Source organism: Canis aureus, chromosome 36, assembly GCF_053574225.1.
Source record: "Canis aureus isolate CA01 chromosome 36, VMU_Caureus_v.1.0, whole genome shotgun sequence".
In the NCBI taxonomy this organism is placed as follows: Eukaryota; Metazoa; Chordata; class Mammalia; order Carnivora; family Canidae; genus Canis; species Canis aureus.
The window spans coordinates 15,680,042-15,706,056 of NC_135646.1; the positions used below are offsets into that span (position 1 = coordinate 15,680,042).

Sequence of the window (26,015 nt, forward strand, 5' to 3'; positions counted from 1 at the left end):
GTTCCCGGCGGTAGGAGAGGCTTGCTCGGCAAAAGGAAAGCCTACCGAAGAGAACGACTGGTTTCCTTGGGTTCAGGGATGGGGGGGACAGGGGAGCGCATAAAGCTTTTCAAGATAGTGTGTGATCGTGTTCCCCAAGACCTAAGCTCTCCGTCCGGGACCCCGGACCCCGCGCTCAGTTCACAGTGCGCCTGCGCCACGCCGTGGTTGCCAGGAAACCGCCCCGCCGCGATTCCTGCCCGAGGGGAGGCTTTAACATGGCCAAGTTCGTGCTTGCGGGTGAGTGAGCCCCACGTCCTCCCGCAGATCGCTCGAAACACCGACGACTACTCGCCTCCTGTGGACGCTGGGCGGTGATCTTCGTAACTGCCTTTTGTTCTAGCAATTCCAGCCCCTTATATGGACCACCCCAGGCTTCTTATGCATCCATTCAAAGATGTTTATTGAGCAGGGTCCTGTGCAAAGCACCCCGACGCTGGGGAGAGAGTGGGGGAAAGGATACACCCGGGCCTTCGAGACCTTTCAGTGTCACGGAATACAGAAGCACGTAAACAAGTAATTTTGATCCGCCCTAATTAATGGACTGAGGGAGATGTGCGCAGGGCTCTGGGAGGTGTTGCAGGAGCTGATTTGTGAAGGTTTGGGATAGGGAGGCCATTCCAGATTAAGGAACAGAGGCTGGAAGTCTCGTGGCCTAATGGAGGAACTAGATATGGAGGAAGATATGGACCTGGGGCTACAATGGGAGAAGCAACCAGATCCTTGCACCTGAAGTGCGCCCGACAAAGGTGTTTGAACTGGGAGCAGTGAGGCGTCTTAAGAATGTTTTAAGCAGGAGAGCATCCTTAACGGGTTTGCATTTAGGAAGCCCACCCTTGTCAGCAACGGAGGAGAAGGATTGAAAATGGGCCCTGACATCCAGAATGTCACTAAAGGGTCTTAGTAAAAGCAACAGGCTATTATTGTCCTTGCCCCCAACGCTTCTCAGCAAGTTTCCTGAAAGAGTAGGCGGCTTTTGTATCTTCAGGCCCTTCTTGGACTCCGTCTGCCTTCTACTTCGGCCTCCTTTCAGGAATGGCCTTCACCAAAGTCACCAAAGACTTTTACAGAAGCTGTTCATCCTTATTTGAACTTTCGGATGTATTAACACAATTGACATTTCCCATTTGCCTGGAAGTCTATTTCTGTTGCTGCTGCTTCTCCTTTTCCTTCTCCTTCTCCTTCTCCTTCTTCTTTTTTAAAGATTTCATGAGAGACATAGAGACAGACAGAGAGAGAGGCAGAGACACAGGCAGAGGGAGAAGCAGGCTCCATGCAGGGAGCCGGACGCGGGACTCCACCCTGGGTCTCCAGGATCAGGCCCTGGGCTGAAGGCGGCGCTAAACCGCTGAGCCACCCAGGGATCCCTCCTTTGCTTCTTTATTCATCCAGAAGAACATTTTTGAGTACTTACTGACTATATGCTGAGAAGGCAGTGAACTTGCAAAGAATGTTGCATGTGTGCCAGAGGCAGGGTGGGTTCTGTAGGAGCAGTGGCAGGAGCCTTGAGTGAGGCTTCCCAGAGGGAGTGGTTTTTTAAAGCAGAGATCTTTAAATAGAGAGTTACCAAGCAGAAAGAAAGTAGGGAAGAAAAGAGTAATTAATGCAGAGATGATAGGACTGGGGTTGGAATGAGGAAAGCTAGTTTGGTAAAGATTGAGAATGCACAATAAACAGAAAATGGAAATAGATTTAGTAGGATTGTAGCAAAGGGTACAAGAAAGAGAGTATCATACACTGAGCCAGAATTAGATATATATTCTTATGAGCCATGGTCAGTATTTAAAATTTTATCCAAAATACATGGAAGGCTTTTGGAAGGAGACACATAATCAAATTTACATTTTATTCTAATGATATTCTCTATGAGAATAGAAAGAGTAGATCCCAAGACCTCAGTTAGGTGCAATAGTCCAAGAAGGAGGTGGCGGTGGCTTAGCCTAGGATGGCAGGCAATGGAAATGGAAGTGAGTGGGCGGGAGAGATATTAGGGGGGCATAATTCATAGAGCTAGATGTCTAATTGGGTGGAGGAAGGCAAAGGAGAAGAAAAAGTTAAAGTTATTTCCAAACAGTAGTTTGGAAAAATGGGTAGATGACGAGTCACTGAAAAAAAAAAAAAAAGTGGAAAAGTAGGCTTAATACTGTGGATACTCTCAATTCTCATCTCTGCATAGATGAACATAAAGAACAAAAGAGAAGGAGCAGATTCAGTGGGGGAGTTGTGGCAAAATTGTCTTAGACGCGCTGAGTGTCTATGAGACATTCAGAGGGAAATGGAAAAATGCAGGAAGGCATAAACATCTAGATAAAACCATAGTTCTGAACCGGATGTGCAGATTGCTACTTGAAACCAAGGGAGTGGAAGAGATTATCCAGGAAGAATGCATAGAGTATGAAGATGCCTTGAAGAATACTAACATTTAGTGGATTGATAAAGGAATAAGAACCTACGAAGTAAAGTCAGAATGGCCAGAGAAGTAGGACAAAAACCTGAAAAATGACCCCATCCTAGTCAGTGTTTCAGAAGGACAGAAGAGGGCAAGTGCCAACAAGAAAATATCTACAAGAAAAGGATCAAAAGGTATACACTGAGTGTAAAGACTTGGAGGTCCTTGATAGAGAATTATGGTTAAAGCCAGTTTGCAGTGGGATGGGAAATAAATGGAAGTGAAGAACTGGGGATGGCAAGTGTAGAGAACTCTTTTAAGAAGTTATAATAGAAAAATACAAGTAGAATGCAACAGCTAGAGAGGGACATAGGTTTTTGTTTCTCAAGACAGGAGAAACAAATATAACTTGGCTATATTTAAATAGGATGGAAAAGGACCATTAAGAACAGAGATAAGATGCTGAAAGAGAGGTTAACCAATGAAGCAGAGTTGGTGGCAGTTCTGAGGAGGGAGAGGGTGGTGTTCAGAGCATAAGTGGTGAGATTAGAGCTGGACAGGAGGTAGGAGCTGTCTTCCATGAATAGGAGAAAAAAAAGGAAAGGATGAATCCCGATGCAGACAGCCTGTAAGTATGATGGTAGGGATTAGGGGATTTCCCAGATGATGCCATTTTGTATGATTTGGGTTTTCTTTTTTAAGATTTTATTTATTCATGAGAGACACAGAGAGGGAGCCAGAGACATAGGCAGAAGGTGAAGCTGGCGCCTTGCAGGGAGCCCGATGCGGAACTCGATCCCAGGACCCCAGGAACACGAACTGAGCCAAAGGGAGATGCTCAACTACTGAGCCACCCAGGTGCCCCTGTTTTTGTTTTTGTAAAGTAAAAAGCAAGGTTATCTCTACTGGCAGTGTGGGAAAACGAAGAGAAGGAAGAGGTTTGCGGGAAATGGTCATATTTGGAACAGTAATTGTGGAGAACAGAAGAGAATGCTGATAAGGAAAATGGAAGGATCTCCAGGCAGAGTTGAAGTCCAGTTGAGGCTAGAGACCATGAATTTATAAGGGTGCCCCTCTGCTTGCTTCTAACATGTTTCTCCAGGGGTGCCTAGTAGATGGAACCCAGAAACAAAAAAGGCAGGTAACAGTTCATCCAGGGTGAGGCTTTTTACCAGGCCGATTTGCCAGAGGCATAGTGGGGCAAGACAATTTAAAACGTGAGCCACAGAGTGTGGTTTGAATCATGAACCATGGATTTGAACTAAACAGAGAGGCTAACAGGGAGTGGTTGAGATGGTTGATGTCTTAGAAGTTGCCATGAGTTAAGATCTCTTGGTTGGGAGTAACTGGGGAAGATTGTTGCAGAAGATGCTCTGCCCTTGGCCTCTGGCCCTCCTACTCCATCAGACGCCCAATCCATCTACTCTGGTGGTTTTAACTTCCTGGGTGTTGAGGCTACAAAGTCTGTATCTTAAGCCCTTACACAGGGCCTGCACTTCAGACCTACAGGAACAGCCACCTGCGGGTCGTATCCACTTAGACACACTGCACGTACTTCCAACTGCACTTGTCTGTAGTTAAATGTCTTATGTGTGGTTTCTTTTTAGTAAGTGCAGGATCATTTACCCAAGCCAGAAAATAGAAGTTATCCCAGATTCTTCTCTCTCCCTCAGCTTCACTAGTATCATTCCCAGCAGCACATATCAAATCTACATGTGATTTTACCACCACTCCTCCCTTCACATTTTGCCTTTTAGTGGCTACTAATGAGTAGTCAGTTCATTCCTAGTAGTTCATGCTCAGTTAGTAGCATGACAGCCCCTTAGAGAAAGTGAGGTCTAGCACAATACTGGAGGAGAGTAAATATCCTATAGACTTTGCTTCTTTCCACATTAAGATTCTCACCTCCTATGAAATAATTTTATTTTTGCTACTGTTATAAAAATCAGAAGTTTATATGGTGGCAGTGCATATGATAATTCTATATTATAAAATATAACTGTATGTTTCTGTTATTATATGACAAATACTTGTAACTACATAATTTCTGTATGATATCAAAAAATATTACAAATTTGAACTCTTTTAGGTAGAGCAGATTGCCCATATTATGCCAAAGCAGAACTTCTAGCAGACTACTTACAAAAGAATCTTCCTGATTTTCACATACATAAAATTACACAACATCCTCATGTTTGGGAGGTAAGAAACTTTTATTGTTTGTTAAACTCACACACTCACAAAACTGTGGTCTAATTTAATGAAATATTAACCAATGTATCAGATGGGCTTCTAATAATGAATGTTCATGTACTACTGACATTTTAACACTAATAAAATTAATTCTTACTTAGCAGTCTCAGAACATTATATGTTTTTTCTTCCTTGTACCTAATAAAACAAATGAGGTCCTAACCAATCAGTAGAATAAATTTAGCTGTTTTTTTTCTCCCAAGAATCCAGGTTATCTATGTTATCCTTCTTAACTTTTCATTCTCCTTCATTTGATTTTTAACGACACAAGGCACTTTCTTATTCGAAATACCCTTCTTTGGAACTGCGTTCCAAACTGCGTTCCCCACAAACAGACAGAGGTTTGGGGGAAGGAGATTCCTTTACTGGGGGTGCTCTTGAGAACAATGCTCTGGGAAAGAATGAGGATAGCAGTGTTGTGCAACGGGCGAAGATGAACCACCATGCTGCTCAGCCAGCCCTGACCTCTGAAGCTGTGGTGGCCCTGGAGAGATACCCCAAATACAGGCAAAGGGCTCTTGTACTTGTACAACTAATAGTCCTTGGATGCAGGCTACCTTGGACAGGGGACTTAACTCTGGGCAAGAGAACTTCTATGAGGTCGGTTCCTGGAGAGAGAGACTCAGCACTGAGCTATCAGCAGCCAGTACACCTGGTGGCCCAGGGAATGAGTGTCTTGGTCATGAAGGGGGAATCTGAACGACATATAACAGGATCTGCTACAATTCACCAGATGATATGAATCTGTATGCTCCATATAAGTTCATACCATCCAGGAGCCCCAATTATGGGGCTCTGGTTGGCATCTTTCCCTGAGGAAACTTTACAAGAGTATGGCCAATCAAAAAGACGATAGTTTCTAATGCGTATCATTTTAGGGCTGTAACTGACACACATCACCTTTCTTGGCTATGATCTGATGTCCATCCTCCTCACCCTCTGCTGGTCTAGGTGATTTATGAGACATGATGACCTAGACCTGTATCTTTAGGGGTCTGAGTCCTTGTCTCCACTCCCTTGTCAGGATGTGACTGCAGCACATGTACAGTTGCTGTCAAAATTGAGCATGGCAGTACCAACAATGCCCCAGTGGATCACCCAGATACCAAATATTCTTTCTTGCCCACATACCCCTGATCAACAGGGCAGTTACTCCTTCCAGGATGGTAACTCCTTTCTTTGACTCTTAGCACGGGGGCTAAAAGTGACCAAGCAGTAGCCATAGCTTAAAGTTTAATGGAACTCTTCCTAATAGAAACACTCTTGCACTTCTGGAATTTAGAACCTCCAGACACATAGAATCCAGAGTTAAATGGACTTGGGGAAGCACAAATTCTCCAAGTGGGTCACTGGGAGAGACGGTAAATGAGATCACTCTTAACTCCATCTGTTGGTTCCTGGATTCATGTATTGCACCTAGTGGGGAAAAGCACTCTATTGGTTCATAGTATATTTTGCATCCGGAAAGACAGTGCTTTATCCTTACAATATAGCAACCCAAGCACCTTCAGTGGACTGTCCTGTCTATCAGGCTGCTAGATGACATGATATATGATAGGGCCAGTGCATCCCATGGTGACGTGCCCAATTCCACACATGCTTTACTCCAAAGTGGTTCAAAGTGATGTTATGCAGAATCCCATATTGCTGGGTTGAACATTTTATAAGCTCTTGGGCAGGGTACTGGCCAAAGCCCTACAAGCAGAAAAGGCATTTCTTTACCCAGAGTATATGTTGATTCTAGCCAAGATGAATCACTGCCCTTTCTAGGATGGAGGGGGTGCAGTGTTATCAAATTGCCACTGAGAGGCTGGTTAACATCTTTGAGGGATAGTGCCATTATCAAGGGGTGAGTGTTGGTCTTTGCTGCCAGCACATTGGACATGCAGCAGCAACAACGGCTCAATCAGCTTTGGTGAGTAGTGGCTTGTTTTCTAGGGCTGTAGCATCACCTCTGTCTCTTTTGTAAGCCCGTTGTGCCTTCAGCTAAGTTACCTTATCTGCTGGGTTGTTTTGTGCTCTTATCAAAATAGATGTTCTCTAGTGGGCACTGCCCCCACCCCCGGCCTCTTTTATTTCAGGATTCTGTCAACACTGATTCCATCAGGGAGTCTAGCTCTATGACAGAATGTTCTTTAATAGCCATGGCCTAGCATGGGCAGCCACACCAGGCTTCTCAGGATGCTGAGAACCTATCACCAGTCCAGTCCAGTACAGCATCTCAGGATGCTGAGGATGCACCAGTACAGCATCTCAGGATGCTGAGAACCTATCACCAGTACAGTACTTACCATTTTGATGAATGGAGTGTCCTCTGGGCGCTTGTGGAGAACATAATGGACTAGTAGGTTTCCAGCCTTCCATAGTAGCATAGCCACTCCAGCATACTCATTTTTCTAAGCGTTTTGATTCCTTCTTCCATCATTTTCCATGGACATTCTAGCATTTGTTTCATTTCACATGAACCATCACCTTCTCCAAGCTTTGAAGAGCCATCCTAGCAACATGTTACCTCTGTCTTCTGAGGTTCTTGCCAGGATATGTACCCTTGAGTTGCGGGAGAGTGATTTATATTGATAAATTTTCCCTTGTCCAACTTGACGGTCCACTCTTGATTCTGCACCCTCACATTCCAGCCCCATACATATGCCCCCAGCTCCTACCAAGACATCGACATGCCCCACTTGGTGCTGAAGGTCCTTTCTCCAGGGGCCTGGCACTTCACTGGTCAGGCTATGTAATGACCAGGGGGACCATGCTGGAATCCTTACAATAGCATTTACTTCAAGGAAAGATAAAGGCAGAGAGATCTTTAACATCATGAAGAGAAATTGGTTTCTAAGATTTTATGTGTAAGGAAACTTCATTTCACATGCCTCCAATGATAAGAATTCTGGCCTGTACTTAATTTACAAGAATGTTGCTTTTGTCTCTATTCAGCTCTTTTCATTGGAAGGCCTGGGCCACACAAACCAGATAATGATGATTTAAACTTTCTCTGATGAGTATTATTAGAAACCCACAGATAACTTTTAGCTCATTAATTCAGTCTGAATGATAAACTATACCCACATCTTTGGAAAGCAATATCAAATTTATGTGGCCCTAAGACTGGAAATATATAAGGGCAAGGGAAGAACCAGTTGAATTTTTTTGAAATCAGATGAGTTGGAAAATTCAGCTTCTCTTTCAAGTTGACCACTTGGATTCCCGGTCTCCTTGGCAAAGAGAGCAACTTTCAGTACCTTTATTTGGTCAGCAAATTTGAAGACTAGTCTTTCGTATTTGATTAATTTGTTACTTAACTCACCACTATTTTCTCTATTTACATTTTACAGTGTAAAGATATCTAAATTTTATTATGTATACTCAGTGGTAGTAAAAAAAACAAACAAGCTAGTTCATGTCTGAATTCTGAAGTATCGAACTGAATTCTGAGAGAGATTCAATGGATGACTTATCTTGGAATATCATTCAATAGGAGTGGTTAAAAGATCTGTGTGAAAAGAATAAGTGGAGTCACAAAAACTCCCCCATCATCTGGAGAGAGCTGTTGGACCGTGGAGGAGAGGGGTTGCTTTTGGGAGGATATAACGAGTTCCTGGAATACGCCCAGGTGTGTGGATTAAGTTGGTTTTTCTGCTCAAAACATTACCATTCTCTTACGTTGTTCTTCAACTGTCTTGCATTCCAAAGTATTCTCCTAGCTTTCTTTTTATTCTATTCTGGCTTTCAACAAGAACTTCCCATTATAATCCTTGTCAGCTGATTATTCTCAGTGTTGACTTTTTCTTTCCTAATATTTAGCTTTACCATGGTGTCACCTCTAGCATGACTACTGAGCTGATGAAGATAATTGCTCAAGAAAACCTGGAGACACATATAGAAAAAGAACTGGAGGAAGAAGCCAGGAAAGACCTCATCAACCCTTTGCAGGTCTGGATCACCAGGTAGGACAGCTGAACTCCAGGATTCATGAGATTGGGTGTTCCATTTGGAAAGGATAACAATGTGGGGTTAAGTCCATGATGGAAGAACAGCTGAATGTCAAGTTTGAGATTCACATGCATATATATGTACATGTGTGGATACATGTATCTGTACATATATATCCCCCAATATAGCTTCATGTTTAAGTTTTAGATTATGGGTGTATGTATGCACACACATGTGTGAAATCTAAGAGCAACTGTATTGCAAATATCATTACTTTGGTAACCCTGTCTGCATCTCTTATCCCCTCATTCTGTGTCTCTCATGTTGTCTGCTGCTGGCCTTCTTACTCTTTGCCTTGCCACCCTTCCTTCCCATTCTCTCCCTTTTTTTCTCCTCTTCCCACTCCAGTCTCACTGCTACCCTCCTGCTCTCTCCCACCTGCTACAGCTGACCTTAGCTCTTCCTCTGTAACCTCATGTTGTGTGCCCACCTCAATGACCAATGTTGTGGCTGGACCAGCCTGTGGTTCTTATTACAATTACAAGACACCCTCAGCAATAACCATCAGGAAACATGGGGAAAGGGGGTCTGTTACTTACACATCCTGGAAATTACACAGCACCCCTGAAGCCACACAATGAAGTCACCGGTGGGAAGAGAGAGAGAACATGTGAGCACACGTGGGCCTAGGGCTCTGCTTTTATTGGGGTTGAGAGTGGGGGTCTTGGGTTTTGTGGGCTCACCCTCTACTGCTGAATTTAAAACCTAAGAGTGGAAATGTAAAGCTTGGAAAGAGAAAAAAAGAAGTGGCCCAGACAGCCAGTTATTGACCTCAGAGATCTCTAAAACACCCAAGCTTCAGTGTCGGGAAGGCTCCTGGCTCTTTAGCAGTGTGGTTGGCAGTGTGTTTATTCCAGACAGCCATCTTTGAAGTGGATACCTCCTTGGTAATGAAAACTTATAAAAAGAAGAAAAAAGACCCATTGGGGATTTATACGATACCTCAGTTTTGCTCTTTACTTTTCCTCCTCTCTCACTCCTCACTGAGTTCAGTGTTGGGCACAGCAGTCTTTGTTCACACCCTTTGTCTGTCTCTGCATTCCATCTCATCTCTCTCTGTGTGTCTCTTCCTATTCTTCTTGCTCCATCTCTCCCTCCCCAGCCCTCACTGTGTCTCTCACACTGCCCTTCTTTCTTACTACGCATGCACGTGTCCTAATATACATGCTCCTTTGGAAGATTATTTGTTATGAAATATTTCAATTCAAAAAAGAATTAAGAATGACATAATAAGCATAAGTATGAACTTCACACCCAGATTTAATAAATATGATCTCTCCCTTAGATATTTTTTAAAGGATTAAAATGGTACAGATACTGTCAAAACCATCTTTGAACCCCTCCCCAAACGCACTGTGAAAATCGAAACTGCCCAGATGCATTTCCAAGCTCCCATCAGGGTCTTACCTCTCTTGATTGGTAGCCAAGCTATAAAGTACCCAGGTACTTGCCAAATTGTGGGTATAGGTACATAATACCTAACCCATGCTGCTCTCAGGATTCTTTGCAAGGATTTAGAGAAGATAATCCTTTCCCAAAAAAATGTCATTACTTTGTAGGTGAGGGTATAAAGTAGAAAAGCGCTATGGTTAAATAAAACTTGTTACTTCTTTACCTTTTTAAAAGAAAGTGTAAACAGGTAATTAGAGTAATATGACACCATTCTTTTGAATTTTGCTTTCTTCATATTCTATCTTATTGGAAAAGTCATTTAAGCAGGTACATGTCTTATTTTGGGATTGTTTTCAGATGGCCAGAGCAAGAGATGAGTAGTAAGAATTTTTTCTCTCAATTTTTGCTCTCTCACCTTAAAAAATCTATGCAGTTGTTATGCCTATTTGAGATATTAGATCACCCTATTAATGCACACACAGAAATATCTATTAAGAATAAAGGCTTGCCAGGAACAAAAGATTTAACCATTCATAATCTGGCTTTGCATTTTTACTAGTGCCTCTGTTCCTGCCTGCTACAACCTAATTCCCATCTTGACAAGTGGCGAAGTGTTTGGGATGCACACAGAAATCAGCCTAAATCTATTTGACAATAAGGAGGCAGAAGAAAATCTCCGCAGTGTTGTGGCAGAGACTCAGGACCTGGTGGCACCCTTGCTCCAGAGCATCTCCATCTGCACCCGAGTGGAGGATGCCTTCCGCCAGGCCCACGTGGTCATCATCCTGGATGACAGCACCGACCAGGAGGTGTACACTCTAGAAGGCTGCATCCGAAGCAGGCTGCCTCTGTGTAGACTCTATGGATACCTGATCGAGAAAAATGCTCACAATTCTGTTAGAGTTATTGTGGGAGGAAAAACGTTTGTGAATCTAAAAACGGTTTTGCTTATGAGATACGCCCCAAACCTGGCACACAACATCGTCGCTGTGGCACTGGGCGTGGAAGGCCAAGCCAAAGCTGTGCTGGCCAGAAAACTGAGAACAACCCCCTCGTGTGAGTGAGCTTCTGTTTCTGTTTCTGTTTTTAAACAACATGATTTCAAAGCAGCTAGGAAAAACACCACGACCTTTAGGATTATTCCAGATGCCTGGAATAGAAAGTATGAAGCAGATATAAAGAACTTCTTATTGTGTGATTTGACTACCATGTGAACATCTTTTTTTTTATTTTAAAGATTTTATTTTATTTATTCATGAGAGACACACACACACAGAGAGAGAGAGAGAGAGAGAGAAAGAGAGAGAGGCAGAGACACAGGCAGAGGAAAAAGCAGGCTCCCTGCAGGGAGCCCAATGTGGGACTCGATCCCCAGTCTCCAGGATAAGGCCCTGGGCTGAAGGTGGTGCTAAACCCCTGGGCCACCGGGGCTACCCTGAACATCTTTTTCTTACCGTTTTTCATGACTGGCTAACTTTGTCCATCACTTTAAAAATGAATAAACAAATGTTTAATAAGATTTCTGTATTTCAAGTTATAATTTGAAACCTAATATTTCAATTTTCCATAATGATAGTCAACTAAGGTAATCACTTCTTTTATTAAAAAAAAAGTCATCAGGGGTGTGTTTAAGTGGCTCCACCCCACTTCCCCACCCATGTGACTGGGGCAATCACCTAACCTTGCTGTGCTTCCGTTTCCTCCTGTAAAATGAGGATGTTAATAGCACTTACCTCCTAGCCCTGGCATGAAGATTCAAAGAAATACTATTTTGAAAGTGCTTAGAAAAGTGCCCGGTGCCCAGTAAACATTTGCAAGGGTATTAAACTTGTCCATGGGATTGTGATATCTGATTGGCTTCTGCCCCGAAATTAGTCTTTGAACGAGAAGACATCTGAGGCACATGAGGATCAGAAAATGGATTGTTGTATTTAAAAGGGGAGTGCTGTATTTAAAACTATTTATCATCTTTGACACGTTTTAGCTGTCGGTACCTTTAGATGGAGGAGGTGCAACAAAGCCCATTGAGAACACAGGTTGGTTCATGGCGTTCCCTCAAGACAATGGGGAGACAATGAAATGTGAGCCTAGCATGCTGTAAAGTGGAGCTATAAAGGGCTTCGGTGAGCCCCTAACACTTAGAGCAAGGGCCGTATCACCCATTTCTTTACAGTGAAGCCCTAGAGGCATCATGTCTGGTACTCCTGCATACAAATCTTAAGTGCCTCACCCCAACTTCAGTAATTACCTTAGCCAAATTGCTATAAAATTATTCAGTAGGAAAGGAAAACATTTTCTGATCCTTTTATCTGTTTGCCAACCTTGCATACAGATATGTAGACACTGCTTTATACAAAAGATTTCCAATAAACTGAGCAAAGTGCCAAGAAGAGGCAGTGTTATGAAGTTTAAAACAAGACAGAGGTGGTCACCTGGGTGGCTCCGTGGTTGAGCGTCTGCCTTTGGCTCAGATCGTGATCCCGGGGTCCTGGGATCGAGTCCCATATTGGGCTCCCTGAGGGGAACCTGCTTCTCCCTCTGCATCTCTCTCTGTGTCTCTCATGAATAAATAAATAAAATCTTTAAAAAAACAAAACAAAACAAGGTGAGGGCTTTCAACCAGAAAGCTGCTCTCATGTGGGTCTGCTGGTGCCACAAATTGTAAGCTCTCCTGTACCCAAAGCCAATAAGCATATGAGAAGCAGAAGAAAGAGAAATTGAGATAGGTTGGGTAAAGGAGAGAGAGAGACATTAGAGGGACAGCAGTCAACCGAAACTGTCAACAGAGTAGCAACGAGAAACTTCACACCAACAAAGACAGCTAAGCAAAGGCACCTGAAACCATCAAGGAGAATCGTTCAGGGAACAGTCCAGATGCCAAGAGGGTAGAGGACCTTTTCAGGATATCCCTTGAGTTCAGTTCATGCAGAGCCCTGCTTCTCAGACCATGCGTATTGGCTTGGTTAGAACTCTTTCTGTTGCAAATGACAGAAAGTCCACTCAAAGCGACTGAAATCAAAGAGAGCTTTTTTCCAGGCATAGATGGATGCTGGGGCTCAGACAACGATGTCAGGACTGGCTTGTGCTCTCTCTTGACCTATGGCTTGGTCCTGCTCTCCTCAGCATTGGCTAGATTCTCAGGCAGGCTCTCTGTACAAATGGCAAAGTGGCCACTGGTGTCTCCAGACTCATGCATTCATAGCTTAGCTTACTCCCGTAGAAAGAGGGCTTGCTCTCTCAAATGTACAAAAGTAGCAGGATAATATCTCATTGGCCAGGCTTGGGCCATTTGCCCATCTCCAAATCAATCATTGTGGCCAGAAGTCTGGAATCTGGGACTCATGCCTATTGATAGACCCAAGGGGTGAGGAAAGCTCCACCCAAACCATATGGACTGAAATTGAGAAAGGGTAGTTATTTAAAGGAAAACCAGCATGCTGTTATAGAAAAACAGTAGTTAGAAGTGTTAGGAGGAAAAACAGCAGATGTCCACTATAAATTTCTCTAGCAGAGCTATATAGAGCCTTAAGTCTGATAAGAAAAATTATTTCCCCTACTGCCTGCCTTTGGACACAACCATGTGAGAGTGTGATACTTGGAGCTGCTGCAGCTATTTTAGGACCATGAGGGGCAGCCAAGAGAATGGCATCTTTGAGCTGCTGAGCAAGCACCAGTGTCACTGCCTACCTCAACTTGTTATTGTCTGAGAAAAGTGAACTCCTCCTAGTTAAGCCAAGTCAGAAGGGTGTTCCGTTACTTGAAACCAAACAGCAATCTTAACCTCATGCACAACAGTAGAGAATTTAATCTCCACCGTAGGAAATGATATGACCTTATAAGAGAATTAAGTCTTTAAGTAAATAAATAAGGTAAAAAAATAAATTAATAAAATCACTTATTTTCACTTCAAGTACAACATTCCTAGAAGATCCACAGTTTTAGAACTATATTAAATTTTAATCTCTATTTCTCTCTAACCCCTGTCCTCTTATTTTCCTTCACAGTATATATTATTTTTTATAGTAGTTGCTTTCTTACTCGCTCCCCTCAACCCCCCAGAATGTTGCAAGGATTTGGGTTGATGTGTTTCCTTCTAAACACGTCCTTCTACCGAAAAATGCCTCACACATAGAAGCTAATTATTTGTTGATTAGATGTTCCTGGGGGTCCTCTTATTATAACACCCTCCTTCTACAGGAAACGAAACCCATCTAGGAGTTAAAGGATTTGCCCAAATTTCTATTCCAGTCCAGAATTAAGAACTTTTTGTCAGCACTGAAGCAGACAAAAAGTTCTCCTAATAGCAAGCAGAGTGGTTAAGTTAGGACCACACCAGTGGTATGATTTTCAGTAGCAACTTCAGTATTTCTTGAATTCACTCATATGCCCTACATATGAGCATGATTAGGAATTGCCAAGTCCTGATGATTCAGAAAATCATCCACGTCATTTATACATTTGGGGGGAACATAAACTTAGATCATTTTATAGCAAAAAGATCAATCCTAAAACTCTCAGACAAAAAACAGACTGCAGACAATTTTTTATATTAACGCTTATTATTATGTTAACTTTAAATTTCTTTTTCTTCACAGGCATCAAAAATGTGATCATCTGGGGTAATATTAGTGGAAATAACTACATTGATCTGAGAAAAGCCAAGGTTTACAGATATGAGAGTGCTATTTGGGGACCTCCTAACTATTCACGTCCTGTTTTGAGCTTGATTTTTGATAGGTACGGTGTATTTTTAAGTGAGGTATACTAACAATGTTGGATAAATGTATAATAGTAGTTATAATCCTTTAATCATCTTAGAAATCCTTGTACAAAAATAACTTGTCATTGGCATTGTTCACACTCATCTTTGTTTATGCACTCTATTGAAGATACAGAAATACAGAATAGCAACTTGTCAATCCCCATGCCCAGTTTATTTGATTTTGCAATTACAAATTTTTATATTTCAGACTATCCTTAAAGTACCTAACATATTCCTTTAAATCTATCTCTAAAGCAAGCATATGTAAAGTGAGTCTTATTTAACACACACACACAGAGAGAGAGAGAGAGAGAGAGAGGTATCCAAATTGAAATGGGTGGAAACGTTCCTTAACCACTCATTGCCTTAGTTTTTCACCTGCAAAGTGGAAATGGTCCCACAGCATGGGCCCTACAGGGTCACTGGGAAAATGAAATGGCTTAGTACAGGCAAGGCCCCAAGAACCCCATCACTGCAGTCAGCACTGTCTTTATGACAGGGCCAGGGAGGGGAGAGAAGGAGGAGCCACTCTGAAGCATCTTCCTAAGCTTTGCTGGCCCCGGAGGCGTTCCAGCTGTCGCATTTCCTTTCCCTCATCCCTTCCTCAGGTCAGGAGCACTTCATCCATGCCCAAAAATGATGCACTCTTGAGCCCACCCTCCTGGAGTGTGCTACCTCTGGGTAGGGACAGTGTCTCCTGGAACTGTACACACTGACTTAGCAGAGTCAGCCCTCTAATGCCTGTTCTAGTCCTGCTGGACTATTCCCTGAATTTAAACTTTAGATGATAACAACTTAGTTATTTCCTCAGTTCTCAATGTGAATAATTCAGTGTCTTTTGATGTCATTTTCTTTAGAATGAAGGATACCACTGGTTCCAGGATAATATCTACATAGTATAAATTCTTCATAATGGGAACAACTCTTCTTGCAGTCTGACCACTTTGCTGTGTTCCATATTTATATTATCATGTTTTTCAATTGATACTTTGGGATTCCTTTCTGCAATATTTCATTACTCTTTGATTGACTTTTTACAGGACTGAAGAAGCTTGAAGAAGGAAGGTGCACGGGAAGTCATGTTTCTCTTTTTTGGAGATGATTTCTTACACTTGGATCCATTGACCCAAGGAACATTCTTCTTCATTCCCATTCCTCCCTCCTTTGTAAAATAAAATTTTCTTTCTCTGCTTATAGTGAGTGGGTAAACAGACAATATGTGGCAACTCTTAGAAAGCTGACCGCCACAGGAAAACAATTCAGACCCATCTTAGCTGCGCACAGTATAGCTACTACATTGAAATACTGGTACCATGGCTCACCACCGGGGGAGATCGTGTCTTTAGGAGTACTAAGTGAAGGTAAACCTGGTTTGTTTGTTTGTTTGTTTGTTTATCTTGTATTATTTTAAAACCTCCATGTATGCTTCGTGCTTCTGCTTCTGTGTCCCTGCCTTCTGCCTACATGGTCTATAAGCCTTCTAGACCTCCACAGTTCCATACTCACTTATTTGTTCATGCACTCACTCAGTTAACCATCAGAAATGCTGCTGTGTTTTATGTGAATGCACAGGGGGTTCCACACAGGGATTAGACCAGGCCGCTGCCTTCAGGAGACCTAGAGCCAAGTGAAGAAGCGCCAGCTACAAACACTGCATAGTTCTGTTGAGTTGTTCTCACTGTATCCACGCTGAGGAAGGGAAATAGGTTGATTTTGGCAGATGGCAGGAAGAATCAGATCGGACTTCAATGAGGAGGTGACCCTCCAGGAAGCCTTCAAGGTGGAGTAGTGTTCACCTGGCAGACTAGTGTGGGAAGAACATCCCGCAGGAGCCAGAGGGGCAAAGGCGCAGGGTCAGGATACAAAGGGCACATCAAGATGCAGATCATAGAGCACCACACCAGTGGGAACGGGGAAGCTTGCTCCCCAGCCACAAATACTGTATATGCATTTTTACGACCTTACTGCTTTAATCTGCTAAAAACTATTTCAGAAGAATTCTATCATTTTTGAAAATAGGAAAGAGCAAGCAGGTGATATTCTGTGTCTTATGGGTTCTATCTAATGCATCTCTTCCCTTTGTGTTTTACTCTCTCCCTGGGCAAACTCATTCACTGCTAAAGCTTCCCACCTCGGCCTCTCTGCTGAGCTGCAGCCTAGGAAACGCTGTCCCCTGGACATAATGCTGTCACCTGAAACCAACCTACACCAAACTGAACTTACTGTCTTCCTCTCCAATTTGAGCTACTTCTTATATTTCTTATGTTATTGTTAGTGGAACCACCATCCTCCCTATTCTTCCAGGAAATCTCCCCAAATCCCCCAAGTCCAGATTTATCTGTCTCTCCTCTGTACACAGATAGCATCTGTTCCTCCGTCAGAGAGCATCTCACAGCCTGCCCTCATTGGTGGTGCAGTTAATTGCATAAGTCCCCTCCATTGGAGTTTGTACACCGAGAGCAGGGCTTTGCTGGGTCTTCCTGTTGCTACTTTAGGGTTAGATACTCAGTGAATCTTCTTTCAATTGCAGTAAGGTGCATGAGTGCTCTTTTAATGAATAAGGTGAATTCAAATCAGTATGTTACCTTTTAGTGTAATAGGCATTTAAACCTTATCTTTATTTGTAAACAGCTTAATTAATCTCTGTAGGAGTTCACCAATAAACAGTGCAATATTAGAAGTGAAGAGCATGTAATCACTATGTCCTGAAACCATATGTTGTCTACCCATAAGGCTGGCTCTTTTTTTTTTTTTTTCTAAGATTGATTGATTGATTAATTTGAGATAGAACACAAGCAGGGAGGAGGAGCAGAGGGAGAGAAAGAAGCAGACCCCCTGCTGAACAAGGAGCCAGATGTAATGCAGGGTTGAATCCAGGACCCTTGAATCATGACCTGAGGCAGAGGCAAAAGCTTAACTGACTGAGCCACCCAGGCACCCCAATAGGCTGGCTCTTTACAGATAAAAAAGACTAAACAGAGAACCTTCCATGCCCTTTACGGAAAGGCCCTTTAGGTCCTGGTTTCTTGACTATCCTCACATTTTTATTCTACTAAGACCATTTTTGATGACTAGAATGGCAAGGATCATTTTCTCATTTGATTGAGGCACAAGGGGTGGGGGAGTTTTATTTGAGTGTTTCGTAGATAATAGTAAGTATTGCCAATCTTTTTATTTGGCACACATCCAAACTAGGCCCTGGGAGCTGCCAGGAAATCACCAACTTCCCCACCCCCTGTCTCTTTCACCCTAGTCCTCCCACTGTGGCTATGGGACCACCACAGGAGTTTAGAAGAGCGCAAGGCCAGTTGGACAAATGCCTTGGGCTACCAAAGAGGCAAGGAAAGGCCACAGGGAGCAGACAAAAGGAGTCCAGACAAAATAGAAGAGAAAGACTGTGTGAGCCCCTGAGGCAGAGGCAGGGATTCTGAACCAAGCCAGAGGAGACTGAAGGGGTAACACTAGGGAACAATAGCTTTTCCTTGGGAGAGAAACACGGAAGAGAGAGTTGCCAGAACTTGGAGAGATGCTCAGTCAATACTTCTAGAGTAAGTGTTTCAATCCTCCTGGGAGAGGAATTCCCAGAAATTTGGTTCACCATTACTACTAAAAATTCTGTGTGGGGCACCTGCGTGGCTCAGTGGTTGAGTATCTGCCTTTGGCTCATGTTGTGATCCTGGGGCCCCGGGATGGAGTTCTGCCTCAGGCTCCCCAGAGGAGCCTCTCCCTCTTCTATGAGAGCCATCTCCCTCTTCTATGTCTCTGCCTCTCTCTTTGTCTCTCTTGAATAAATAAAATCTTAAAAAAAAAAAATCATGTACCATCTCTGTCCTTTTCTACAATGCTTAACATGAAGAGTTTATTGTTCTGAGCACTTTTGTTTTGCTTTGCTTTGTGTTTGCTCACTACAGGCCAGTTTGGTATTCCTGAAGGGATCGTCTTTTCTATGCCTGTAAAATTTGAGAATGGAACTTGGGTAGTTCTTACAGATCTCACAGATATTGAAATCAGTGAACAAATAATGACCAGAATGACAAGTGATCTAATTCAGGTAATGTCTGAATAGATACAAAAATGCTGACTCTGCTAATGACCATAAATTGATTCCTCTAGGCCAAGGCATACACTTATTTTCTGTGGGTTCAATTTGCATCCTCTTCCTAAAAATAATCAGGAGGCAATAAGAGTTTGAAGAAATCAATAGAAGAACACTATTCATTAGATTACATAATTTCTGGCATGTTAAAAATATTTGTTGGTTACTTAAAAATCAAGACCCAAATTATTTTTCTATTGAAGATTGATTAAGTTAGCAATCGCGGTCATCTACTTCTCTAATTATAAAATTTTTCTACAGGAAAAACTTATTGCACTTGGAGATTTGGTCAGTTTTCAGCCCTATCAATCAGGTAATATTTTCAATGTGATGTTTGATTGAGCTGCTATTGAAATATTTGTTAAAACTGAATCACTATTGAATATTGATAACTATAATGCACATGTTATCACTTTTAAATGAAATTGTTGACAAAATAAAATGCCAAGTTCAGCATGTCCTTCAAAATAGAACATTTCAAGAGAATGCTAAAGAAATCACATCTTAAAAACATGAAGACCTTATAAACACTGTGTATAACATATGTATTCATGTCCCAAGCCCGCCGTAACAAATGATCACAAACGGGGTGGCTTCAACAACAGAAACTTACTCTCTAGTAAATAAATGAGACTAGCCGACCTAAATCAAAGTGTTGGCAGGGTCATGGACCCTCTGATGGCTCTAAGGAAGTACCCTTTCCTGCCTCTCCTACTGGCAGTGTTTGGCATTCTGGGCTATGGCTGCATCCCTCCAATCTCTTCCTCTGTCTTCACATGCTGGTCTTCTCTCTCTGTGTGTCTGGTTTCTTCTTCTTAAATGGACACCAGTCATGGCAATCCGGTAAGACCCTTTCTTAACTTGACTAAATCTGCTAAAACCCTATTTCCAAATAAGGCCACATTCACAGGTAGCAGAGATTGGCACTTCAACACATCTTTTTGGAAACACAACCCAACTCACAATGTTCCTTTTACTTTTAGATCACTTAAAACACACACACACACACACACACACACACAATAAATTGTAGTAAGCTATTTTTCTCACTGCCAGTTTCTCTTATCCTAAACTTACAAGGAAGTGCTATTATCTTTTCTTTAATCTTCTAAATATTGAAAATATTTAATAACCAGTATGGTATAGATTGCACCCAATCAAAATAGTTGCTGCCTCTCAGAATGAATTAACTGGTGAAAAGAACCTGACAGGGTACAGAAGGCTGTCCTTGGTCCAGACAAGAGGGTTTAGTGAGGTCAAAGTATGGCAGTGTGGGCAGCGAGAGACAGACACCCCCCCCCCCCAAAAAAAAAAAAGAGAGAGAGAGAGAGACATTCAGGGCAAAGGATGGGCTTTGGAATTCAGACCTGGTTCTGCCTAGAGATCAAGTCACCAGGTATGGGCAAAAGCAAATAAAGCCCAAAGGCAGCACAGAATCCAAGGACACAAACATAGAAGTCCAAAGAGCAGTTGGTTTTCCCTGAAACCCTTTTATTCCCTGCTTTTGCAGAATAGAGCTGCAAATTCCTTTTCTGAGAATAGGCTATAAAGCAGTCATTCTAAATTTGACTGCTTTGACTGGTTGTTAGTCCTAAATTTTCCATAATACTTGCATTATAGAAGATTTTGTGAAAAGGAATAACCTGATTTTATGCTATTTTCATTAACAAGACCAAGAGATAGATGATAGATAGATAGATAGATAGATAGATAGAGATATATATTTGACTCTGTCAACTTCAGACCTTGCCCAAAAAACTATTCCAGAGATTCCAAGATCAGATTATTGAAAATAATAAGAATTTTGCACACTTTGGAGATCTCTGCTTATCAGCATATCAATGAGATGATTCATGCATGAGGTTTGTTTAATCTTTTGATTAATTTAATACTTAATTTCTTGAATTTTAGAGACTGACTTAGCCAAAGGATATGAAAAGACCACCTTACCTACCACATACAACAACCAGGAAAACCAAAGAGTCTCAGATGGTAGGTATATCAATTGAAAAAAAAAATGTTCTTTTTATCCAAGGCTTAACACTAAATTTCAAAGAAAGGAATTTGTTTATCTATTAGCCACAAAGTAGGAATTACGTCTTTTATCACCCTCATCCTATATTCAAAAATCAGATCATATTTAAAATTTTAAAGGAAATTACCAGATGTTCATTGAGCACCTTCTCTATACTGGTCACTGTGAGAGACACTGGGGACACAATGACAGAGTTATAGCCACACAGACATGTGTGGGGAAAGGAGCCTTGAGAATATGAAGAAGTAAATGCCAAGATGCACAGTGAATTAAAAAGCTCAATAAAACAAGATAAGCCAAAAGGAAAGAGAGTATATAATAACTAATCTAGAAACTCACAAGTGAAAGAGAGTTCCTTGTAATATGTGAAGTAGAAGACACTCATATCTTCAAATCCAGTTGGGACTTAAGATGGCTAAAGGTAGTCAAATAGTCATTTATTCAGAAACTGCTGCTTCTGTCACACAAGGTGAAAATATTCTAGAGATCTATTATACAACAATGCATACATAGTTAGTACTGTACACTGAAAAACAAGTTAAAAAGGTAGATTTCATGTTATATGTTTTTAGCACAATAAAAAAAGGAAGGAAGAAAGAAACCACACTAGGTTCTAGGGACATGAACATGAATCAAATGTTGTTCTTGCTCTCCCATCTAATATGGGACACAGCAAAGCCAATCAAAAGCTACCTGTTGAGAAGGAAGTGGTATGTAGAGAGCGGCCCAGGTATAATAGAACTACACTGGGAGTGTTCTGACAGGGACAGGAGTGTTAGGAAAGGCTTTCAAGTAGAAATGACATGGAAGCTGAGTCTGGAAGGATGAATAGAATTACTGTCATGTAGTGAAAAAGAAGCCTGCAAGTGGAGGAGTCAGAAAAGCTGTGGAAGGTGCCCCACCAGAAGGAGATACATGGCCAAAGGAGGCATTTCAGGTGCCCAAGGTGTGACCAGAGTTGTGAACTCAAGGCGGTCTAAAGTTGTATTCAGAAGACAATATACAGAGTAACTGAGCTACAGCAGAGGATTCCGAAAGGATGGGTTGAACTGGAAGAGGCAGGTGGAGGTCATCTCTAGTTTGGTGGAATGATTAGTTGAGAGCTCAGCAAAATGTCTGATGGGTGGCAAGACAAGCATGAAATGGATGGGGTCAGGCTTAGAGAATTAATCTGGCTTTCTCATTGGCCCCCTAGAGGATGATGGAGCCACCCAAATCACTGTCCAGAGGACCATGGTGAGCTCAGTCCGAGATAGAATAGGTATTTTAAGAGACTCCAGTTGGCCCAGCGGGTATTGAGCAATACTCAAGGCAAGAACTGAGGGCTCCAAGGCCTTTGTGAAATGAAAAAAAAAAAAAAAAAAAAACTGTCGGATCTGTCATGACCAAGGTGACTGGCAGCTTTCCAGAATGATTAGAGAAAAGGCAAGTTGTAGAATATGTATTCCAGAGTTTAGGCATCAGAATGATCCAAATTGTTAATTAAAATGTTAGATTCTTAGATCCTCTAATAAGTTATAATCTTACATAGACTGAAGAATGTTAGTGGTGATAAAGTAGAGAAAGTAGAGAAAATAGGGCTGATTTCAGGTGTTTGGGGGGCTATTTGTTGAATGAGCATTAGAATCAAATATCACTTGATAGTGCTTTCCACAGTGTGGGTTTGGTGGGTGGTAAAAGAATTTTGTGAGTGAGGCAGCGGGTGGCTCAGTTGGTTAAGTGTCTAACTCTTTTTTTTTTAATTTTTTTAATTTATTTATGATAGTCACAGAGAGAGAGAGAGAGAGAGAGAGAGAGAGGCAGAGACACAGGCAGAGGGAGAAGCAGGCTCCATGCACCGGGAGCCCGATGTGGGATTCGAGATCCTGGGTCTCCAGGATCGCGCCCTAGGCCAAAGGCAGGCACCAAACCGCTGCGCCACCTAGGGATCCCAGTGTCTAACTCTTGATCTCAGCTCAGCTCTTGATCTCTGGGTCGTGAGTTCAAGCCCCACACTGGGCTCTATGCTGCATCTGGAAGCTACTAAAAAAAAAAATTCATGGGTGATGAAATCAATTTAAGAACTGCCTTTGTTCCCCCCTTGAACTGCAATAAAAGTAATAAGAAAAGGGTGAGTGAGAAGACCAGAATTTTTCCCAACGCACTAGAATAGAATAGAAAAAGATGAATAGAAAATAGAAGAAAAATATAAATCCTGTTTCATGTAACTTTTTTGTTTCATTGTAAGCACACAAGTGCATATAGTACACTATAATATAAAATGCATTTTCTACTGTGAGTCGTAGTCAACAAAGTTTGAAAAACACTGACGTAGAACATTTCATAGGTTGTTAGTTATATTCTAAATCCAATGTGTTTAATTTTTGTTTCAGAATATAAAGATAAAATGTATTCTGATCTACTCCAAGATGAGGAAAAAGACCTAGCTATGTCAAATGTTAAGCCAAACAAGTCACAAACAATCTCTGTAGCACTAATAGTCATAACTCACATTGTCTGGAGAATGACGTTTTGGTCAGAAGAACACAGCACACTTCTCAAGACTCCATATAAAAGTTGATCAGGCACCTTGCAGCTCCCCAAGAGCAAGCACTCAGAGAAACTTAGAGTGGAAAGAACAGGATAGGAGAAAATGAGACTAACTTCAAAAATCAGTGTTCTTTAGATACTAAAATCTCTATTCTATCCATTCTCTGTTTACAGCAGTGGATTTTTTAGATCCGATTCCACAAACCATCTCTGAAAAGCCACATAGTCAAGAACTCATAAATGGTAAGCGGGGAAACCAAATATTAACTAGTCTGTTCTTATTCTATAAATAAAACTGGGTAGCTGGGTAGAAGAGATCAAGTGTCCCCCAGATATAGTTCTTTGCAAATCCGCCCCCCCCCCCCATCTCACATCCCCAGCTTTACTTGCTGTTGCTTCTGGAGCCTCCCTTCCTACATTTATGACCAGGGCTATGTCAATGGCAACTGAATCCTTCCCTGAGAATGAATAAGTAAGGAAATTGACACAGATAGATCTGCACGTCCAGATTTTTCAAGGTCTATAACTTAGTTGTCATATTTTAAGAAAACAAGACCCATGAATGTCTGTATTTATGGAAGAATAGTTTGAAAGGTTAACTTCCATCTTAGATAATGTTATGCTAGACTTCTTTGGGGTTGACCAGTCAGGATATCCACCCACAGCTCCACATTTTTATTTGGATGTCCAGTAAAATGAACAAATGCATGGTATCTTCCATTCTGGAAATGTATAAGATGATGGGCTTTGGAGTAGAGTAGCCACAGGGAATTAGAATTGATACATAGATGAGAAGCAGGGCCACGAGTAGAAATGGAACTGACAATGTAGCTACAGACAAAATTCAGAATGGGAAACAAAGGAACCAAGCAACACTGCACATAGAAATAGATTAAGGTCAAGAGGGAGGCCAGAATTTAGTTTTGCTGTATACAAAGATCTAACAATGGTCTTGTGGTTTGATGTCCCTTGTAGATAGAACCCCTCTCACACACACACTCCCTCAATTGAATCAGATTGAATACAGGCATCCAAGAAACAGAAGAAAGTGCACAAATGAAAAGCTAATAAAAACATAGGTTACTAATGAATTTTTAATATACCTTTCATTCTCCTTTTACAGATTCTGGAGACAAAACTGTGGAAGAGCGACAAATAAATTAGACCAACTATAAAGTTATTTGGTAGTGTAATAAATATGGAGAGACCCATGAATGTCTGTATTTAGGGGAGAATAGTTTGAAAGGTTAACTTCCATCTTAGATAATGTTATGCTAGACAATAACAATTGCAGCACACACACACACAAAAAAAGTGAATTTGATCACGTTGTGTGACCTGAATCGACTCATAGGTTTACTTATTGTCCCATTGTCTCATACAGTTTAGTGTCAATTGCTGTTTTTTAAGCTACATTAAAAGATAGTTGTCAGTCATGGCATCCTTGACTAAACATGCTTCTAGGAGAGCCTGCTTCCCCCACATGCCATACCTAAGTCACACACAAAAGTGGCCATGTTTGCTCAGCTGTCCTCACCATCCTTGACTTCAACTGATTGGATTAGAATCAATTAGATTATCTCTCACTCCATCAAAACATTTTCACTGAGAAAAATGGACAAGTAAGTTGGTGTCTGGATGAGGGCAAAGGTAGTAACCTAGAAAAGGCCACACAATTCTGCTGTCAGGTCTTCAGAGCTAGTCAGGTTCAGCACCTTCATAAGGTCTGGCTGTGTATTTTTTCTCCTTGGATTTGCTTGGGATAATTATCTTTACAATAAATCACACTTTTGCTTTAGCTCAGATGGAATAGGTTTCTGTTTCTTGACACCAGATGTGGCCTGAATAAATGAATTTTGAAAGGAAAGCATAATATTTTTACCATATAATTACATGGTTTAAGTAAAAATTACAGTCTTTATTAAAGCAGTAATAGTCAAACAACATGCTCATATATTTTCAAGCTAACAGAACCCTTTACAAATGCCAATTAGGAACTTTTGAGAGCCCAGGAGTCACTTTAAAAACTGCTGATATCTGTGCTTTCTCTGTAGTTTAAATAGCTCTTACAGTACAAATTACTTTCTGAAAATTCAGGAAAATGTCAGATGCTCCTTCATTGCTTCTGCACCATTATGATTCAAAACGGTGACTAACTTTTGCTTGTATCCAAAGTCAGCGTCTCATTTGATGTTATTGTAAAGAAAACTTCATGTCTGTCAGTGTTAAGGAATTTGGGTGAGGTTTTGTGCCCTAATCCCACCATTTCCCCTGCCTCTCCTTGTGATACTCTCACAAAGGAGTGTGACCACAAAGAACAATAGCTGGATGGGAAGTCACATGATGCTCTACACAGAGATGCGCATGTGGTAGTCATTCCTCAACACACCCGGCTTCTTCATGGCAAAACTAAGCTAGATTGGAAAATAAAACTCAGACCAAGAACCCCAAGCAAAGCTTCCTGTTCCATTCCCCTTGAATCGGGTATACCGGTCACTTATCAGCAGGAACCAGATGGAAAAGC

The 26,015-nt window shown here is 41.7% G+C and overlaps 1 protein-coding gene across 3 annotated transcripts; it reads left to right on the forward strand.

Annotated features, from left to right (window-relative positions):
- Nucleotides 1–31: 31 nt before the first annotated feature.
- Nucleotides 32–25,294, forward strand: MDH1B (malate dehydrogenase 1B). Of its 3 annotated transcripts, none has more exons than XM_077885369.1 (12): nucleotides 125–279; nucleotides 4,518–4,630; nucleotides 8,163–8,297; nucleotides 8,489–8,631; nucleotides 10,629–11,125; nucleotides 14,665–14,806; nucleotides 16,029–16,192; nucleotides 18,743–18,882; nucleotides 19,189–19,240; nucleotides 20,839–20,919; nucleotides 23,666–23,734; nucleotides 24,615–25,294. In XM_077885369.1, exons 1-12 carry the CDS (start codon nucleotides 258–260, stop codon nucleotides 24,653–24,655), a joined length of 1,599 nt encoding a protein of 532 aa, XP_077741495.1. In that variant the 5' UTR covers nucleotides 125–257; the 3' UTR covers nucleotides 24,656–25,294. The 3 variants fall into 3 exon arrangements, with proteins under 3 accessions (XP_077741494.1, XP_077741495.1, XP_077741496.1); XM_077885370.1 differs by lacking the exon at nucleotides 125–279 and adding an exon at nucleotides 3,156–3,286; XM_077885368.1 differs by lacking the exon at nucleotides 4,518–4,630 and having other exon boundaries at nucleotides 32–279.
- The last annotated feature ends 721 nt before the right edge of the window (nucleotides 25,295–26,015 follow it).

Excerpts from the sequence above, each read along its gene's own strand:
- MDH1B (XM_077885368.1), top strand. The coding sequence starts at position 79 with ATGGGGGGGACAGGGGAGCGCATAAAGCTTTTCAAGATAGTGTGTGAT. Across the intron at positions 8,298-8,488 it reads AGTTCCTGGAATACGCCCAG|CTTTACCATGGTGTCACCTC; the intron begins GTGTGTGGATTA and ends CCTAATATTTAG. Across the intron at positions 11,126-14,664 it reads ACTGAGAACAACCCCCTCGT|GCATCAAAAATGTGATCATC; the intron begins GTGAGTGAGCTT and ends TTTTCTTCACAG.